This window comes from Camelus bactrianus, chromosome 13 (assembly GCF_048773025.1).
Source record: "Camelus bactrianus isolate YW-2024 breed Bactrian camel chromosome 13, ASM4877302v1, whole genome shotgun sequence".
In the NCBI taxonomy this organism is placed as follows: Eukaryota; Metazoa; Chordata; class Mammalia; order Artiodactyla; family Camelidae; genus Camelus; species Camelus bactrianus.
In genome coordinates this window covers 47,634,539-47,652,198 of record NC_133551.1, presented here as the reverse complement: position 1 = coordinate 47,652,198, position 17,660 = coordinate 47,634,539, and the positions used below count along the sequence as shown (strand labels likewise).

The following is a 17,660-nucleotide window of genomic DNA, read 5'->3' as shown; positions in this document are numbered from 1 at the left end:
TTATTTACAGCCCTGACAGTCAGAGCAATCACTCTGCTAACCAAGAGGGAATGGACTAAGTCGACTTACCAAAAATTGACTATGGCAATTGAAGAAGCAGCCAGGGCTGTGGGGGAAGGGAGCTGAGACAACACTGAGATGCAAGGCTTTCCCCACATTCTGGGTCCAGCTGGCACAAATACTCTCTATCACCCCAAAACCACCGGCAGAAGCTGGTCCCAATTGGCAGAGAGCAAATCAAAAATGGAGCATCGTGCTGCCTTTTGGGGGCCCGGTAATGGAAAAACTCCTGTACCTCATCACTACCCACGTGTTCCTGAGCAAAGACAGGAATCCTAGCCACCTGCCTAGAGGAAGCAGGACTGGCCACGTGCCACTTATTCAGTGGGTCCTTAGCTGACCTAGTGGGACAAGGCCGCGAGCAGGAAAGTCAGACAGAGCAGTCAGGGGTCAGGGTGGGGGAAGAAGAGGAGAGCATCTGAGTGCAGGCTGCGCCTCAACCCCCACGTGCCACTCCTCCAGTCCTGCTCTAATGCACCCTGACATGCCTCTGAAGACAGAGAGCTGTTTGCAGTCAGCACCGTGATTTGTTAGTAATTATTTCCATGGTGTCACATTGCTGTCACTCTGTTAACAAAGAGACAGGCTGCCTCGGGCTGCCTGCAAGAAAGAATCGCAGAGAAAAAGGCCTGTCAGGCTCCCGGGATTCTCTGGGCTGGCTGGCTTTCTTCCCCAAACCAACATCCTTGCAGGCTTTGGAAGAAACAATTTTACAGAACTATCAAGTCTGAGTCGTGTCACCCTTTAGCCAGGGACACTGAGAATTGATCCCACCCGTTCATAGGCACCCTTCCCAAAGCCCAACAGAGCAAAGTCCCCAGAATCCACAGATCATGCAGGCACAGGCCACGATGCCAGCTACAGCCTTCAGTCCCCTGGCCTTCACCCTCCAAGACCCCTGCTTCCTGACTCTTCTTCCTCACTGGTGTGTTCACAGCCTCTCATGTGCTCTTAAAAGCCTGACAATAGAAACAGCCACCCTCACCCCGGCACGGATGGTGATTAGGGAGAATAGGACGGCTGGGCATCTTCCCTCTTTTACTCTGCCAACCACAGTTCAGGACTGAAGCTGCTCAGGTGCCAACACCCCCAGAGCACCCAGGTGCCTGAGCACCTGTGAGGATCCTCACCGAGCTGCCTGGATCAGGACAGCATCCGCACCAGGAGAGCTGGTGGTCTGCTATAGCACAATCTAAAGTCTCCATTACCCTGGCTGGGAATTAGAGGACAGATTGGCAAGTGCTGACAAAACAGAGGTCACTCACCTTACAAGCATGAAAAGTTGGCGATTAATTCTCTCCTCTCACAGAGAGAATCAGACTCCTGGATAGTGGAAGGAAGCACCAATCTTGAGAAACCCTTTCACTGCCAAGCAGCAGCAGCAGCAGAAAAGGGAGACAAAAGCTCACAAAAGCCCTAGAGAGGCCCTGTCAACGTAGCAAGGGTTGCAGTCACCCAGTTCCTGCAGAATCCCATGGGACAGAGGAGCCTGGACAAGACTAAAGATTCTTCTGGTATCAGGGTCCAAAAGACAGAGGACAGTGCTGACTGCATGCACTAAAATGTAAACCCTATGAAGGCAGGATGTTTTGGAAATTTTCTCTTTGTTCACTGCTAAATCCTCGATTCCTAGAACAGTGTAAGACATATAATGGGTATTCAATAAACATCTTCTGAAAGAACAAATCAATGGGCCCCTAGGGCTCCAAGGCCACTTCCACAGGCCAGGGTGCCAGCCTCTCTCTATCATAGGAGTTCAGAAAAGAGGGAGGCCAGTGCAGATTCCACAGGAGACACAAGACCACATGTCCAAGGGACTGGAATTAGGCTGTAAAGGATGAGGGAGATTAGGACAAGGTGATAGGCCAAGGGAGATGCTCTTATCAGATTGAACAGTCATGTACTCACTCGACAAACATGTACTAAAGGACTAAAGAAGGTAATCCAACAAAAGGAGAAGAGAGAAACTGCATTACAGTATTACAATAGAATCCCACCCAGCAATAAAAAGACTAAACTACCAATACACGGAACATGGATGACTCTCGTATGTTATGTTGAACAAAGGAAGTCAGACTCAAAGAGTACATCTTTTATGATTCCAGTCATATGAAAGTCAAGACTAGGCAAACAAACCAAAAGGAATAGAAGTCAGAGTAGTGGTTACCTGGCAGCGTTTCGGGGGGTGGGGGTGGGCATGACTGACTGGGAAGGGACACAAGGGAACTTTCTGGGATGATGGAAAAGAATCTTTATCCTGATCTGGGCGGTGATTACACAGGTGTATTCCAGTATAAAAATACATTGAGCTGTCCACGTTTGTATGTGTATGTTGTATGCACCCTACTGTATCTATTCCATATCTCCATTTCTAAAAAGATTCAAAAAAAAAAAAAGTTGGGTCTCAAGAGTCAGAGTGTTTAAAAAAAAAAAACCCCACAAAACCATCTCACCCAAAGGAAAATATTGCCCAGGATCAACAGTGGCTCTTTCTCCCTGGAGTTCAGGACACAAGCCCTCCAGCCTTCACTCCCTATTTGCCAGAGGACAGAGGGGCCCAAACAAATGGCCAAGGCCTGGGAAACTCCAAAAATGTTCAAAGCACAAAGGAGTACAGCCCAAGTCTTTGGCCAAGGAGGCCAGGTGCAGCCTCTAGTCCAAACCCCATGAGCTCCAGGGAAGCGGAGAGGGCACACATGGGTGAGCATGCCCCGCCGGTTCTCAGGCCCTCTGAAGCAGCCTGTCATTCTCCCACAGAGCGCAGAACCTGACTTCCAGGGACCGCCCAGAAGAGCCACAGACACAGAACTAACTTGTCTTCCTGACAAGCCAGGCAGAGACTGGCTGCACCACCAACTCTGGGCGATGGTAAAGCTCTGAGTGGCCACAGCCCCTCCTGCTAGCAAAGAGGAGGTGGCAAGACACTCCTGGATGGTCAAGAGACACTCCATGTATCAGACTGGGAACCAGAAACTAGGCAGCCACGCTTGCCTCAGGACCAATTAAGTAGTAAAGAGCTGTCTAGTCAGTAGCTCCGTAGCAGGCAACGCATGAGGCTCCCACCACCATGAATATCTCAAAGCCTGATCAGTTACATTAATATTCCTACCTTTTATCAGGGTTTTAACAGAGCAAAACTCCCATTCTAGGGATTCATATAATTGCTAAAGTGCTTTAGACCCTCTGAAACCTTCGCGGGGCGGGTGAGGCGATGAGGTTCCATCTGCCAGGGAGGGGCCGTGCTTGTAGACCCGACAACAGAGCTTCTCCCCTAGTGCCCCTTCAGGCCCACAGTCCTTCCGGGGCAGACCAACTTCCCCAAACTCGGGCTCGGAGGGACAGGCGCAGGCCGAGATGCCCGCTGACCTGCATCGCCAGCACCACATGGAGAAGAGTTGGAAGGGAGCACAGGTGGGGAACCAGGACCTGCTCTTGCCCTGTGGCCTGCACAGAGGAAATGGATTATCCCTGGCCTAGCTCATCGGCGTTTCCTGCTAGGTCTACACCCAGGACCAGTGCAGGAGGGGGCTCTCATGTGTCTGTGAGTAGGCTGGCCCCTCTGTGAGCTCTCAGGTGGAGGCGGGGCACCCCTCGCTCCTCCAGCCTAGGAACTCTCGGCCCAAGGAGCTGTCAGGCTAACGAGGCTACCCCACCACCACTCCATCTGAGCGTGGCAGGCGGCACCGCACGACTGGCTTCAGGTGGCTCTTCTTTAATTAATGGCATCCCAGGCTCTGCAGGGAGCTTCACCCCACAATGAATGGCCCTCTCTCATTAGAGGCAGGCCTGCCATGATGTATTCAGGGTGAGGGCCAGGATTCATTTCCCTGTCTGTGGGTTGGAGATGGGAGGGAGGGGAGAGGCAGCAGGGAGAGATTTATATCGAGTGACTTGGATTAGCTGCTGCTGAAACATGACCCCATCAACACAAGCTGCCTTCTTGGGGCTAACCCGGTGCACCTCTGCTGACGAGAGGGCTCTAGGGAAGCTGAAGGGAGGGCAGAAGGTCTGGTTCTTGTCCTCCCTGGGCTTAGCTGCAGCTCCAAGGCCCAGAATTCCTACACAACCTCCAAAACCCCCTCCCCACCTCACCCACACACACTCTGTGTGCCCTGGGAGCCTGGCCTGACTCTGAGCTGCTCTTGCCTGTCAACAGCCTCTTTAGGGCCAGGAAGCTGAACCACTGGCCTTACAGCTAGCTATAGGACCGAGGACCTGACTATGGCAGTGAGCTGGCTCTCCTGCTTTCTGTAGGAAATATGCTCACTCCCTACCTCAGAGGAGTCCACAACATGGTAATGCCCCAGGCCTGCTCTGTGAGCAGGACCCAAATATGTTCTGCCACTGGGCATCTCAGCCCTCAGGCCAGCCAGCACTAGGGGAAAGGCAGGCATCAATCTGACACGAGCACATGCTGTCAGCCATCACCTCACTGTGGTGGTCCACTAGGCAGAACCCCACCTCCGGGGGGGAGATCCTGAGCGGTACTACTCTCCTCCCCTGGCACCACCTCACAGGGATCCTGAGACTGAGCTGGGGTCTGGGGCCTTCTCAAAAAGGAAACCATGTACTTCAGTAGTCCCTGTTTCCAATATACTTCTCAAAGACCTAGAAAGAAGGCCATCCTGCACTCTGCCAGCCACATGAGCGGTTTTAAGGCCAGGAGCTGGGTAGGTTCAGGCTGGCAGCAAATAGCACACAGGCTTACAAACACCCCCTGCAAATCCCACTAAACTTGACGTTCAGTTTTGCTTGTGCTTGGGAGAAAATCCTACTTCACAGCCTGTCCTCTTTCCATCCTCAGCCCTCTTAGAACGCCCAGTTTACTAAGAGAGCTGGAGAGTGGGCCCTCACCTGCCTCTGCCAGCCAATCAGAAAGTTGCTTTGCAGGCCTGCTGTGTCCCTAGGAGGCCAGGGCAGAATGCCTATCATCTGTCCACACCCGCTCCATGTCACCCACACCCGCTCCATGTCACCCACACCCCTCCTGGCCCTCGTGGTGGAGCATTCATATACCTTTCCTTCCCTACTCAAAAAGAGATGTAGCTCAGTTCCGCTTTGCTAAGCCCTATTTGGCAATGTGTCTAAACACATGCAAACTTAATTAGTTCAGGAGGGGAGCCCAAGCGCTTGCAGTGACAGATAAAAGTATCAGGAAATGAGACAAGTCAGGACTGCCAGGGAGTTCTTACTCAAGCCCCTTCCCCCAGCAGGCTGCTAATCAAAGGTGATACAGCTCAGTGCTGGGACCAGCTGGCAAATCCACGGACAAGGGACAAGGTTCTCATGAGTTTAGTGACATGATTATATGCCCCACATGCTTCCAAACACACTACAGGATAGAAGTGTCCAAAGTGATATTGGCAGTGGTTTCCTTAAAACAGAGCATTCATTCATCTGTAGCTCAGCAAAGAGGCTCTCAGACAGCCCCAAATCATCCCCTGCCATACCTCCTGGCCAACCACGCCCTCACATCAGAATGAACCTAACAGTCCAGACCTCCACCAATACCAGACCAGGTACCAGAAGCCAAGAGTATCAGAGAACATCTCGAGGTTCGGACACACAATGCAAACAAAGGAGAGGAGGAAGGGCATTCCCACCAGACCACAAAGCCACAGGACACAAAGGCAGACAGAAATAGGTGGTCAGACAGCAGAGTGGTTAAACACATGGCTTCTAGAGTCAGAATGCCTATGTTCACACCCCTGCCACAAACTGGCTGCTTGCCCTTGACAAATTACCAGCCTCTCTGGGCCCCACTTTCCTCATGTCTTTTTTTTTAAAGGTTATAAAAAGAATTAATTTCATAAGATTAGGGTAGGGATTCAATGAAATAATGTGTGTGTAAACAGCATAGCAGGACTCCTGGAATATAGTAAGTGCTCAGTAAACGCTGGCTAGCTTTATTATCTGATGTAAACTTTCCAGAGCACTTCGAGCCCTCAGTCCTGGAGGCGCAAATCTCTCAGAGAAAGCCCTTCATACTGTGCCTAGGACCAAACTCCTCCTCCCTGGCACAGGCCCATGCACCACCTCACCCAGCACCCACCAGAGAGGGCCCGATACCCAGTGCTGGCAGGGGGAAATCCAGGAGCCTCCTGGCACTAGCAGTACTGTCCTCTAACCCCTCACACTCAGGCTGGAGGGCCTGAGATTTCTTCTTCTGTTCCATTCTCCCTGAATCTACCCACTATCGACCCTCTGTCATTCTTCCTGTGCAGGGATTCCACAGGCCCACTCCATGACTTAATTGTCATTTATTCAACATATATTTGTTGAACAACTGCTACATGTCAAGCATTGTCCTAGGGTTATAATGGTGCCCACAATCTAGTGACAGAGACAGACAAGTTGAGGCAGCTACAATACAATTTTATGCATAAATAAGTACATGTGCTCCAGGAACACACAGGGAAGACACCTAGAGAAAGATGTTAAGAGGGCTTCTTAGGAACTGGCCAGGTGGAGCATCTGGTTGGAGTGGGGGCTGAATACATAGAGAGTGTTGGAAGATGAGGCTGGAGAATAAACACGAGCTTTGAAAGCTTCAATAAACAGTGTGACTCTGCCTTGAGGCCAAGGGGAGCTTGAAGGGTGTTAAGTGGGTGACATAATCTGCTACAATTAGAAGAATGCAATAGAAGAAGCAAGACAATCAGAGAAGCCAGCCAGAAGACTTTCATAGTAATCCAAGAATACGGTGACCAGAACGAGGGCAGTGGTAGTAAGTTTGGAAAGAAGGCAATGACTCTGAGAAAACTTTAGGAGAAAGGATCAACAGGATTTGGCAATTAATTGTTTGTGGCCAGAGGGAGGAACCAAAGATGATTCTCAGGTTTCTGACAGAACTACTGAGTAGATGGTCCTAGTCATTATTCGAAAGAATGCTGGAGAACTAGGTGTTGAGAGAAAAATAACACTTGAGCTTTGAGGATCTGTGGATACCTAGGTAAGATACAGAATAGGAGCTGGATATGAAGGCTTGGAGTTCAGATGACAGATGGAGAAAAAGATGAGAAGATAGCACACAGAGAATAGTTGAAGCTGGGGCAATAGATGAGATCACTGGGAAGTGTGAGTATGTAGAAAAAAAGAAAAGACAGCTAGGAGAGAGATCAAAGAAATACCAAAGTTTAAGCAGCACCAAATTTAAGAAAAAAGTAAGGAAAGAAGCATTTGCAAAAAGGAATGTGAAGGGAAAGTCAGAGAAATGGAGATACAAGAAGAGTAGAGATGCACAGTGTTTCAAGAAGGATGAAGTGGTCAGCTCTGCTGAATGATGCCTAGAGGGCCCAGCCTGACTCCCGGCAAGCATGTCACTGGCTCACCCTTCCAGCCTTCATCCACACTCACCATGGGCTAGTCCCTGCCCCACAGTACTACCCCAGGCATGTGGTTCCATCACCATGGGACTGCACCCCAGGTGACAGCAGTCTCTGCTCTTCAACAGTCTTGGCTGTGTGGCCCTCTGTAGTTCCCACTGAGTGCATGCCCCCAAAACAAGCAGTGAGTAGGGTGATCTGAGCAAGTATCTTTTGATCTCCAGGCGTTCTGGTCCACAGCTGCACAGCACCAGCAGAGAGGTGTGGTATGCACACCTCGTGAGAAAAGCAAGGAAAACACTCAAGTCAAATAGCAGCCCGGCATTCACTCGTTCAGCCTCCAACGGCAGGAAGACTGAGGTTGAGCTAGATGGGATGTCCTCTCAACAGACTCTGAGCGGGCCCCTGGACCCTGCTCCACCACTGAAGGGTCCGATTACCCTGATCCTCTCCAAAGGGCGTCTTCCCAGATTGCACCAGGGACCAGGTCCACCCTCCTATCAGCTCTTCCTTACCTCTTAGCTTAGCCCAGCCCAGCCTACCCTCGTGTTCCCAATCTGCCTCTCTTCTCAGACCCACAGGCCACTGGGAAAGCCTCTGGTATAGTTTCTCAGCCACCTGTGCTATTCAGCCAGTAAACCCAGGTCTTCTTCAAGCTACAAGCAGAAATCTGAGATCCTCAAGGACAACACCTAGTGCAGGTGTCACTCCTCACTCTGCACCCGCCCTACCCTCCCACCACGCCAAAGATGGGATCCCTTAACAGAGACAATACAGAAAGCAGAGAGGAGAGAAAATTGGTGACAGAACACTAAACTCCATGAGGAGCTTCAAGAAATACCAGGTAAGGCAAAGGAAAGGTAGGTTAGGTAGGGAAGGCAAAGCCAGAGGTGTTATATCTTAAACAAGTTTAGAAAGAAAATTAAATTCACACCCACTAAATTAAAACCCACCTTAGCAGGCTCTGTGACAACAGCATCAAAGCTCACATAAACCTGGGTATCAACCCATTCCAGCTGACAAAAGATGGACACAAAATGACTTTGTCAGGATGGGAGCAGATTTCTTTTCTCCAGTGGGATTTCCATTGACACTTCAGTCCCCATCTCTCAGTGCCTCCCTAATCAGGCCCCTTCCAACAGAAGTGCTGTGAAGCTGGCTGGAGGGAGAAGGGGGCTGAGAGAGAGGGGAAGGACAGCAAGGAGAAACTAGAGTGGGGAATGAAAATATTTGCGGGATTCCTTGGACTTAGTTAAATCTGAAAATGGATGTCAAAATAAGAAGCAAGACACACACTAACAAGTTGTGGGTGTCAATTTAACACCACCCTTGTCAGGCTCATCAGCAGGCTTTACTGGGCGCAGGAGAAGGTGACGGTTCTGACGAGAGGTTCCAGGAACGCCGGTAAGCTGTGCACTGTCACGCAGCACTACTTAGGTTTCCTCTCTGGCTGTTTTTTATTTTGTTACACATTTAATTAAGAGCCTTCCCAGCAGTTATGCGGAGTCCTGCTTCGAAAAGGCAGCCACACGGCTCCCCTCCCCCAGTCCTGCCACCTGGCCTCTGCCTCCTCCCTGCTCACTCATTTTCAGAGCTGCACTGGCCTTCCCAATCCAGACCCCAACCAGCCACCAAAGCCTGCCGGAATTATCTCTTTTGGAAGCTATGTGGCCTTAAGAATCCAATTCTGTCTAGCTCTCAGTCTACCCATTTGAGCCTCAGTTTTTCACTTTGTTTTGTTTTAATTTTTTCATCTATAAAAGGGAGATACCATCTTCTACCAGAGAAGGCAGTTAGGCTGACTGAGTGAGATACAGGATGTGCTCATTAAAATTTGATTTCTTCTTATATATGCTTTGATTACCCAACCCTGACACCCCATTTAATTACATCAGTTCTTGTGAACATGCAAAGCAGTCGCCTGAGTCACCAAAATCTGTCCAGGGCCCACCATGCCAAGGCCTGAACTGGTGCTGCAGGCCAGCACAGGCCAGATGCAAAGAAGCCGGCACCCTCTGAAACCCCATGTCCTTCTCATGGAGAAACCAACTCCAAGCTTGGGAAGCCCAGCGAGGTAGTCCCCAACATCACACAGAAGAAAGTTTTCATATACGCATATAGTACACACCATTCAGTTATCACAGAAGGCTGTTTGGGACATGAACACACCAAAGAGAAAACCAGTGGGAGAGTGGAAATCTCAGAAGGCTAAATGGAGAAACTGGGTCTCTGGCCTGGGCCACAGAGAGCCCAGGACCCTGGTGTCAGCCTGAACCCTGCCCCACCCCGGATAGCATCTCCCATGCTGGAGCTCAATGGAAGTCCCTTCCCTGCTTCAAGTGCTCAAAGCTGACCAGGATGCTGTAAACAAGAGCGACAGCCTTCCTCCTCACCTTCTCCTTGGAAGCCTCCCCTGATTCAGTTTTGCCTCCAGGCCCAGTCCCCGTAATTTCCTTGACAATGAACATCATCCAGAAGCACGCTGTGCCCAGCCCACACCTAAGGGGTGGGACGATGAGGTGAGCAGGGGTCTGTGTGATCCGGGCTCATTCTTCCTCTCGCCCCACCTAGAGGGTTGGTGTCCAAGAGCAGGCTGGACAGCCACCTGGGTGCATAACTTCACCTCAACGCCCAGCATCCAGAAAGCATAAAAACAGCCTTGGTGAGAAAATAATGCCTGAATTGATAGGCAATGTCATTTGAGAGCCACGACTCCCCACCCCCACCAAACCCCACCCTATGCTCAAAAGCTCGCACACACACGCAGAATGCTTGCTACTGCCTTCAGTCACAAAGAACACAGAGGTATCGATTCTATCAATCCTCAGCAAACAGTGCCCCCACCTCCTCCACCCCACTGCAGTTCCCCGGGGACTCTCTGAAGCCAGGTATCCATGAGGATAGACAAGAGGCAGAAGTGTCAACCCAGCAAAGGAACAAGTTCTGTCTTCTATAACCAGGGCAAGATCAGGAGACAAAGGAGGAAACGCAGTGGGGACAAAGGAGGAAAGAGGAAGCTGGTGATTTGGGCAGCTTCCTACAAGCAGCTCTCTCTCATCCCCTCACCCTCTCTGTGGGATCATCAGAGCCTTGTATCCCACATAAGAGCATAGTATAGTACAATGGTTAAGAGAATGGACCCTGGAGCCAGGCTGCCTGGGTTTGAATCCTGTCTCTGTGTATTCTTGGGCCAGTTATTTGACCTCTCTGTGCCTTAACTGCTTCACCTATAAAAAAAAAAGGACCAACAAGAGTACCTACAGTTATTAAATGAGTTACTATTTCTAAAGCATTTAGAATAGTAAATACTATGCATCTGGTTTGGGGAAAAAAAAAAAATCAAAGACCCTCCTGTAACTCCTTCCTGTCAGGGCAATAACGTACCCCTAGGACAGGAAGGGCTGGCCTGGCAAAGGCAGGAAGGCGACAGCAGTACTGGTAGGATCCTGGGCCTGTCCACTCCCAGTTTCAGAGGCAGAAGGCAGGGCTCCCATCCCTCGTCTTGCCCTGCCAGCCCCAAAGATCCAGAGACTCCCTGATCCAGCTGCCCTGTAGGCTTGGACATTTGAGCCTGTGAAAGGCAAAACCTGACCCCGCAGTCCAGGCCTGGCCAGCAAAGGAGTCCTTCTCATACTCACATGACTTTTAAGTCCCAGTCTCCACAGGTGACAAAAATTGACTTGACGTTTGGATCTAAGAGGCCTTCCTTCGCCATCCACTCATCGACCCTCTGAAAAGTACACAACAAGAACAGATGAGATTTTCCTTTTTTTCCCCCTAAGTCTGTGAAGAGCCACAACAGAGAAACGCGGATAAGCTGCTTGTAATCAGGGCAGGAGAAAATTGTAATCTTATCCAGCCATGGCTCCACTCTGGGCTCTCAGCCTTGGCTCAGAACTATGGAGGCACTTGCAGGAAGATCCCTGCAGGCAGATCCCGCAAGCCCAAGTGTTGTGGGGTGGGCACCACTCCTCCACTGCCTAGCAGCCCACCCTGGACAGGATAAGGACAGATCCCAGTAAGTCAGTCCAAATACTGATCCTCAAACAGAGGCGCAACCTAGCATAGACACAGGCTGTTCTGGGCCATGAGAACAGGCTGGAAGGAGGTGCCAGCAGGAACTCCAATCCACAGGTTCATTCCCTCATTTACTCATTCCACCCTCCCACCAAGTGTCCATTTACCAGATTTATGAATTTGGTTATTTCCAAAATGAAGGTGAAGTTAATTTTCACCATGAGTTTAGCAGCAGAGGCTCCTGTGCTGGGTTGAAGCCCCATCTTGACCACTGGGCTAGCATTGCTGGCTCCAGTTGCTACAAGCTCATAAACTGGCCCCAGACTTTGTATGTCTCCTCTCCTGGTTGGGGATTCAAATCCACCAGAATCTTTCAAAGGTTGAGCTCAGTTCCTAGGCAGGGAAAGAAACTGCTCCTAAACATACTTTAGTCTTTCTTTCCCTTCATCCCTTTGATGCGCTTTTATTATTTGCACTCACACTCAAAGTACAAATACTAAAATCAGTATATAATGAGACAATTATCATAAAGAATTCATGAAGCATTGCCTATTTTTCAGAAGATCTCAGGCATGGGGCGAGAGTGCAGCAGATCACACCACTGTTCCGCTCACACAGGAGGATTATTTTTAAAGGCTGTATCGCATAGTCATTAGAAACATGGGATTGAAAGTCAGACACATCTGGGTTCTAACCTTGGCTCTTCTACATCCTGGTGGTGTCACTGAAGGGAAGTCATTTAAAAGTCATTTAACCCCTCTGAACTTCAGTTTCCTTCATCTATAAAATGAGGTAAGATGACTAACCTTACAGGGTTGTTTTGAGAATTATATGTGATAATGTATTAAGTGCCTACCTAAAAATAGAGAGTAGGCTGGGAAGGGGAGAAAGACAGATCATCATAATACAATCTGATAGAGGCAGCAATGGAGAAATACCCAGAATGCTATCAGGCTGAGGAGGCAGAGGTCTGCCCTACCTTTCACAGGGAAAGGGGTCAGAAAGGCTTCATAAAGAAGATGACTGAACTAAGGGCTTGGTGGTTGCATTTGCTTGAAAGGGTGGAACACAGAAGAGGATTCTCCAGGCAAGGGCACAGGGCACACACATTTTGTATTTGAGAAGCAACTGTCAGTTTAATGTCTGCCTTCCCCACCAGACTATCAGCACCATGAAGGCATCTGTCTTATTTGCTGTCAATCTCTAACCCAGCACAGTGTCTTCTCAACAGATATTAGCCAACTGACTGACATGTGAATAGGGAGCAATGTGACTGAAGTCCTCAGTAAATTAAAGGAGGGACAGGAACTGAGGCTGGGGGACTAGGTTGGGCCACCGTAAAGGGTCTTGTGTGCCCAGCAGGGAATGAGAGCACATGGTAATCCTGGGCTCCCTGGAAATTTCAGATTCTGGAGGGCTGGCCCATGATGAAGCAGTCCTGGAGTAGGGCCAAGAATCCCATCTAGGCCATGGCTACAGCAGCCCTGCCTCCTGGAACATCAGGGCTACTCCCCAGTGCCAGACCCTGCAGACCCTCTTTACAGCTTGTACACCAAAGAATCCTCCTCAGCCCGAGGCCTCCCCGTCAACTAACTTCTGAACCTTCCACTGTTGAATGGTTTGTCTCCCCAGCCACTCTGGACCAAGCCCTTGCACAGATATACACGTACACACATGCACTTGTGTATCCTTTTCCCAAGGCCCTCCTGAAGGAAATAAGGCAGTCTTTCCATAAGAAAAGAGGTCAGGCAAACCTGGAGCTCCCTAAGTCAGCTAATCTCCCTCCAGCTCACTGGCCTTATATCCCCAAGGAAAGTACCCCACCTGCTAGGGGGCTTCCCAATGCCCCAACTCCTGAACAGTGGTTCTGGAAAAGAGAGCAGGACAGGACAGGACTGTCAGGAGGCAACGCCCAGCAAGACCAGGCCTGCACCATGAGAAGCACCTACTGCTTACTGGGGTCCTTAGAAGCTTAGGGCTGAGGCCATTCACTCATGCAGCTTCTACTATGAGCCTATCCAAGGAAGTGATACATTTGGAATCAGGCTGGTCATTTTCCTTCCCTTCTCTGTTTTAATGGATAAAGAGTTGGAGGGACCACCAAGACAACCCCCAATCAGCTAGGCCAGCCCTCCCAGCTATTGAAGGTCCAAAGGAGGCCAGCCTGAGCCCCACCTAGAACTAATGCATCAGGCGAACATCTAGCTGGTTATCTGCTTAGGGCCTTGGTTAGTACAAAAACTAGCTCTTTAGCTCTATAACCAGCTCGGGGCTAATGGAACAGAGCAGGGCCCGGCTTGGTCTCCTTGTCCTACCATAGACTCCCCATCCAAGCCAATGCCAGGAATCTTCCCTCTTCACCTACAAAGTGTGCTGAAGTGGCAGAAAGTAGCTTCCAGGTGAGACTCAGAATAATCCTCTGAGCATCCTGCTCCAGGGTGGCCTGGAGTCAGCAAGAGGAAGCCTCTTAAAGACCAATCTCCCCCTCAACTGGCACCACTAGGGAGAAAACCCTATAACTTCCACCGCCCTGGTTTGGTGCCGGCCCAGAATAAGCATCTTCCTCCCAGGATCCCAGCCAGAGGCACTGCAGGGAAGAGCTGCCTAGCCTCTGGCCTCGCTCAGGGGCCAGGCTCTGGCCAGGGAGACTGACTGGGAGACAGGGAAGGAAGGGTCCCTTCTTTCTCCCTGAGTCTGGTCTTAGAGAGAGCATTCCAGGCTGAGGAGTATCCTTAGTCATCGGGGTGACTCTCCCCATTGAAAAAGAGGGTCAGTGGGGCTGGGAGCCACCTAAGAGCTCATCTCATCTGCTCCAACCCCTACCCAGAGCCTGACAGGCCACCAGGGAGCCAAAACCTGTCTCTCCGGCCCTGTCTCCATCCTGAGGAGCCCCAGGAAATTCAGTCTGCATTTCTCTCCCCTACGAGACAGGCCTGCTTGGCTCAAGAAAGAGATCTTCCTCCCTCTCCCGCCACCACTCTTCCTCCAGGCTGACTCCACCAATGCAGGTGTGCTTGGCCATCCTCCGAGACGCTCTGCTTGCTCCTGTGCTTTGACAGGGGCTGAATTCTGGATTTACTGGTCTTAACAATAAATAAAGCGCCTAACAAAATCCACAGGCTCTTTCTCTTCTCCGCTCCCCGCTGGAGAGAAGGGAGTGGGAGGGGGACCTTCTCCCTCTCTGAAAACCCCAGGCCAGAGAAGGGTGGGAGAAGAGCTGAGGCCAAGCACTGCTTCCTTATTCCCTCAGGCTGGAGCATGAGAAGCAGCATCTTAACCTTTTCCAGCTCCCTGAGGAGAACATCCCAGAAGTGTGGTCTCTGCCAAGGGTTCTAAAGCCTTTAATTTGATTTCCCTCACACAGGCAATTGTTATAATTATTCTGATTAGGAATCATTACCCAGTGCAGCCTCTGTACCCCTGACAGGCACAATGCATCCGGCGGCAAGCAGCAGTGGGGCAGCCGGGCCCAGCCGCACCTCCTGGAGGAGCTGACAGCAAACAAAAGCCATTGATGGGGAGTTCTGGGTGAGTTAATGAAGTGCTCACATGCCACAGGAAGCCAACACTAAAGCTAAACAAAAACACCTCCAGTCCCCGAGGCTGGGCCTGCTGTGCCGCAGCTCGGCTCCCCTACTCCCAGCCTGCCCAGCGCGGGCTTCCCAAGCCAGCCGGCCGGCACAGGGCCATGGGCCAGGAGCGGGCGGGGCCTCCCCGACTCCTGGCGGCACTCAGACATCTTGTCAGTAACCCTGATGGGAACAGCTGGAGATGACAGATCAATGGTTCAATACTCTCAACAGCATGTCACTGATGTGACAGCAAATGTTATTCTAATCAAGCCATAATCATAGTCAAATTACACAGCTACATTCTTAGGAAGGGAGGGAGAGGAAGGCAGCAGGAAGGGGTCAGAGGTCAGGAATTAAAGGTCACTCCACCTACCTCCAGCACTTGCTGCAGGCTTGGCTGACCATCCACCATGGCTTGAATAATCCCGGTGAGCTGAAAGGAAGGAAGGAGAGTCAATGAGTGGAAAACCAGGGCACAGGGTTTCAAAGCTGGACTGGATCCTCTCCTTTCCATTTTTCTCCTTCTACTGTGAAAGACTCTGATCTGCACAGCTGTGGGCTCTGAGCCTGACAGAAGCCTTGGGAATCAAGTCCCAGGACACAGTGTGACTTTCTGCACAACTTCCACCCTGGGACGGGGGTCACGCCTACACATTGACCGTGGGGTGTGTCTCATTCCTGTTTCAGCTTCTGTTCTGTAGAAAATTTGATTGCACATGTCTTTGGTATTCAATGGACTCAGTAAGTCCCCACAAATCATAGTCTGAAGTAAATTCACCTCCAAGCTTCCCAGCAGTTCCTACAGAACTTGGGGGTGCCCACATGGGACAGGCACACTGGGTTCCAAGCCCACCTCTTCCCAGCACTTCCCCTCTAACACCAGTGAAGAGAGGGACCAGGGGGTGGGGGGTGGGGTTCCTGCAGGCATCCACCCTTCACCCTGCTGACCTGGCCCCTGCACACCTGCTAGCCAGGCAGGAAACAGGAACCCTTAGCAGACAAGACTACAGATCTCGTCAGACCTAGGTTCAAACAAGTTTGCTGCCTGGCTTTGTTCTGAAGTGAGAATACCCCTCAAGTCCAGACAGGCTGCCTCCAGGCTCTGCAGCAGCAGGCCCCCGCATGGACCTGCACCCGGTTAGAAGTCACTGCAGTCAGTGTGCCCCTGGCCACTTTCACACGGAGAAGTATCTCAGGCCTGCTGGGAAACTTTTTTTTTTTAAGTGTGGGGGGTGGGAATTAAACTCCAATTAAACTATAATTACATTTAATGAATACCAAATACCCAACTCACAGGAACCGCTGGCTCTAAGAGGGAAGGTTATTTTCTCATAGTGACTTACATGGAATGGTAATACACACCTTTTAGGGAAGAAATTTTCATTTTAAGAACGCTGAGTTCCTCTAGGTGGGTTTCTGTAGTTCATCAAGTCATTATTAGGTGGTATTTTAAGGAAGTGTAAGGACACAGCCACTCTATTTTATATTCCAGAAACTGTTTTTATATTAATCTGTATTTTAATTGGGTAACAGCTGCTGCCTACAGACTTCCCATGGTCTAAAAGGAAAATAAATTAGAAAGATTAACTACACTGTTGTTTCGCAAGGCTTTAACCCACAGCATGCCCACCCGGCTGGCACCTCCACACCCTTTCCTGGGAGACCAAAGAACTGCCCAGCAGAGGGAGGGCCTGAGCCAAAAAGAAGAAAAGGTGGTCCCCTGAGGGCCGCGGGGTGGGGATGGGGAAGAGCCCCGGGGCTGCGGCTTTCATCTTGGAGTGCTAGGACTCCTCCTCCTATTTAGTTAACAACTACTCCTGGAGAGGCTGCAGTGTGCTGGGCCCCATTCTAGGAACCAGGGATCCAGCAGTGAGGAGGAGCAAGGAAATCCTGCCCTCCTGGAATCTGCATTCTTCTTGGTGGCCCACTCCTGTCCTGGCCGAGCCCAGCCAGCACCCAGAGCCTGTCAGCCTTCCAGAGCCACACAGCGAGCAGGCAGAGCCTTGCGTTCTGTCACAGGCAGGGGCCAGAGTCTGGAGTAGGCCTGTTGCCAACTCTAGGTCCAATAGCCAGATGACTGGCTGGCATCCATGCACCCACCACTGCCCTTTCTTGCCCAGCTTCTCTCCTGCTCAGTTCTTCCAGGGCCGAATCACATCCCCAAGCCTGGAGCTGGGCCTTTGGGTCAGATCTATCCTGGAGAAGAGGGCCCACAGCCACTCTTCTTGGAAAGCTCCAGGGTCTGTGTGCACTCTTGTGTCTAGTCTAAGTTTCTTGGGGCAAGGTTAGGTGTACTTCTTCCTTTGGCTCCCACCAAGGGTCACTCAGATGAACCCTGAAGAGCTTCCAGAAAGTCTCTCTTACACAGGAAACCTTGCCAAGAATCCTCCCACCTTGGAGATGAGGCTTAGGTCAACACCTGTGTACAAGGTGCACAAGCACCTGCTCTGGGCCCCAACAAAAGCACTCTATCCAAAAAAATAAACAAAAACTAAGACACTGGTCTCCAGGGTCTCTCACCATAGACTAGGCCCACCTCTTCCTGCCCTGGGGAGGGGGTGGAGGTGGGGCTCCAGGCTCCTGGGATTTTCTCATATTCTTCTCCAGTGGTCAGCAATCCTGAAATCATCAGCCTGAGAGGAGCCTAGTGAGCTCAGCTTCCTCCCTCTCCATGCTTCCCAGACCA

The 17,660-nt window shown here is 50.7% G+C and overlaps 1 protein-coding gene across 7 annotated transcripts in view; it reads right to left on the bottom strand.

Moving 5' to 3' along the window:
* ERI3 (ERI1 exoribonuclease family member 3) overlaps positions 1-17,660 on the bottom strand; it is a 123,096-nt gene that overhangs the window by 69,412 nt on the left and 36,024 nt on the right. For all 7 annotated transcript variants that reach the window (XM_074376623.1, XM_010948750.3, XM_045511842.2 and 4 more), the window contains 2 exons: positions 15,348-15,407; positions 11,024-11,115 (listed from right to left, as the gene is read on the bottom strand). In XM_074376623.1, coding sequence (XP_074232724.1) covers positions 11,024-11,115; positions 15,348-15,407 — 152 coding nt within the window. The remainder of the gene's footprint in view (positions 1-11,023; positions 11,116-15,347; positions 15,408-17,660) is intronic.